Source organism: Echiichthys vipera (assembly GCF_963691815.1).
Source record: "Echiichthys vipera genome assembly, chromosome: 13".
NCBI lineage: Eukaryota > Metazoa > Chordata > Actinopteri > Perciformes > Trachinidae > Echiichthys > Echiichthys vipera.
The window spans coordinates 1,516,175-1,519,318 of NC_139838.1; the positions used below are offsets into that span (position 1 = coordinate 1,516,175).

The 3,144-nt window shown below is 43.1% G+C and overlaps 1 protein-coding gene across 1 annotated transcript; it reads left to right on the top strand.

Moving 5' to 3' along the window:
* Positions 1 to 573: 573 nt before the first annotated feature.
* Positions 574 to 2,360, top strand: LOC310955906 (sclerostin domain-containing protein 1-like; the record flags this gene model as incomplete). The annotated part of the gene is made up of 2 exons (XM_083925987.1): positions 574 to 772; positions 1,933 to 2,360. 2 exons carry the CDS (start codon positions 574 to 576, stop codon positions 2,358 to 2,360), a joined length of 627 nt encoding a protein of 208 aa, XP_083782113.1.
* Positions 2,361 to 3,144: the final 784 nt, after the last annotated feature.

A 3,144-nucleotide genomic window follows, 5' to 3' on the forward strand; every position in this document is an offset into this window, starting at 1 on the left:
TCGGAGGTCCAGGCTAAACCCATAATGTCCTCAAGTCCTAGAAACGCCCCTGAGAATGAATGAATTTGGGAATAGGCTTAGTTATAGAGTTATATAATTTTTTTTAATAAAATTTGAAGATGATAATAGAGATTTGATTTTTTTTTATCAAGAGTATTTGGATGTTATTCTGGAAAAGGTGGCTGTCTACAGTAGCACCAGTACAGAACAAACATAAAGGGTTGACCTGATTGTGATTTCGGCTTCACCAAATACAACACAATGCACATGACTAAGACTGGTATTAGATCAATTGTACTCCTAATGTCTTCTTTATCCATTTTGAAATTTAGAGTTTCTTCTTAATTTGTCTGACTAGAAGAACCTCTAAATTTCAAGACTGGTATGAGTTAGAATTTTGGAGCACCACAAGTGGATGATGCCCTGTGCAGGCTGATGTTCAGTGGGTGTGCCTTATTCATTCTAAAGCGTCAGTGGAGTGGAGGATATATAAAGCACAGCTGCAGCTGGTGAGTCATTCATCAGGTGGAATATTGTCCCCGACAGCAGCTCTCACATCAGTCAGGCGCAGTCATGCTCCTTCCTTCCAGCGCATTCGCGCTCCTCGCGCTCCTGCTCCTGCTGTTGGGAAGAAGCAGCTCAGCTGTTCACAACGATGCCACAGAGTCAGTCAATATTCACCCGGTCCACGATACTCGAGACGAACCGGCAAGTGAAGACACGAACCAGGCGAGGAACGGCGGGAGACGGCTGGCTGACGCCGTGCGTAACGGTAAGTCGAAACTCAGTAGCCGACAGTACATTGAGCCTTTATCGTTTTATTGTTTGGTCATGTTCAGTAAAGCTTGACATATATTGTTTCAAATTGAACGAACAGTCATTATTCTTTCTTAGTGATGTGAGGTGTGCGGCAGGAGTAGCAGGTGGATTTTCATAGCGCATAAACAGACACATTCAGGGTGCTGGGGCCAGGAGCCGGAGGGGGTTCACCTGGACAGATTATCACAGGGCTGACACATAGAGACAGACTCGCATTCACGCCTACTACTCATTTGGAGTAAACAATTAACCTTTGTTAAACTGCATGTCTTTGGACTATGGGGGTAAGATAGACAGGACCCACGCTGCACGAGGAAACTCCACACAGAAGGACTTAAAGCAGACCAGCGTGTGGCAAAAGCGCCAACCACAGCATACAAAGTACTGTATATATGAATTCAAAAAATGATTAATAGTTTTAAAATATGGCTATACAATAAGGCCAAGACTATCTCATATATTTAATGTGGTTGTAAAATAGCTTCTCATGCTTTGTGTCTTTTAGACACAGGTTCATTGAAGGGTACATTTTGAAAAAGCAATTACAATTCTTAGCCCTGTGAGTGATTTGCAGCAGTATTTCAAAGGAAGTCAGAATCACTAGTAACTAATGAACATATCTGAGGGTGAGTGTAATATGTTCATATTTTTCATTTTCTTAAAAAACAATTCTGGAAGCTGTTTTGAACAAGCTGTAGCTGCCAGGGCCAAATCTAACCTGCCCGAGAGGAACGCATGGGTCCGCTTATTGAGATCCTGCTTAGAGAAACCCTCTAGCTCTAGCTATATATTTAAAATGATAAAAAGTTATAAAGTAGTCCTCTTCTTATTTAAAAAAGAATCATCAAAATAGATGCAGCAGAGGCTGTGATATTCTGACTTTCAGCATCAGGTATGAGTCAGTTCCCACATACACTGGATCCTACACCTTCCATAATGCAACTTAATATGATCAGGCTATTTACTAAAAATGTGCCAAAGCTGAGATTACTGATCCTCAATTTGACATCAGGGTTATTTTCTGAGACCAGACACAGATCCTCCAGAGCCACAAATATATCATACAACAGGTAGTGGAGCGTACGTATTTCTAACTCAGTTTTCATGTCTCAGGCCCAGACCAGAGCCAGATGGGCTGCAGGGAGCTGAGGTCCACAAAGTACATCTCTGATGGACAGTGCACCAGTGTCAACCCAATCAAGGAGCTAGTGTGTGCTGGGGAGTGTCTGCCAGCCCACCTGCTTCCCAATTGGATCGGGGGTGGGAGCTACACTGGGAGGCACTGGAGCCGCCGTGATGCCCGGGAATGGCGTTGCGTCATTGACCGGACCAGGACCCAGCGGATCCAGCTGCAGTGCCAGGATGGCAGCTCTAGGACCTACAAGATAACCGTGGTGACCTCCTGCAAGTGCAAGCGCTACTCCAGACAGCAGAATGACTCAGGACACAAAGACACACCTGTTCACAGTGGCAAACAGAGGAGAAATCAGAGGAAGGCTGGACCACCTGAGGAGAGAGCCGGGAGGCAGTCTGATAACTAACTAAATAAATCAGCCACACCTGTCTTCATCATGAAGTGTATGGATAAATTATGAGTGTGAAAATCATAACCAAATATTTAGGAGCCAAGCCAGGTAGAGGTTATAGTCAACAGTGTACGTAGATTAACGTAGATTACAGTGCCACAGAAAGGAGATTTAAGATAAGTCTGTGGCCCAAAACACATTTTAATGAGAAGTATAGTTTAGCATTTTGGGGAATACACTTATTTGACTTCTTTCTTTCTGAGAGCGACATGTTCAGATGAATATCAATCTCATGTCAGAGTTAAGTACCAACCTGAAGTTTGGACATGGTTAGCCTAGGTTAGCATAAAGGAAGCAGAGGGAAACAGCTCTGTCCAAAGTTCAAAAATACACTTGTCAACACCTCAAAAGCTGGCTGATTAAGATCTATCATGTTTGTTTAATCTGTGCACAAACACAAATGTAAAAATGCCAATTTTAGATTTTGTTATGCGCTGGAACTATTTCTTGACGAGTAAATAACACTTTATCCATTGGCCCAGCACTTGTTTCATCTCACTCGCTACAAGTTGCAAGATACAGTCAGTGAGCACAGCTTTTGGTTTGGTACAGGCACAACACAAGACCCCAGCCAAGTGTACACAGTCACTGCACCTGACTGTTGGTCATGAAGAAGTAGTTCCAGCACATCACGTCCGTGAAATGTCATTTTTCAGTATGTACAGATTAAGTTGTGACTTTTACTGTTTTTTCTGACTTTGTACAGAGCTAGGCTGGCTGTTTCCCCTTGTCTTTATGC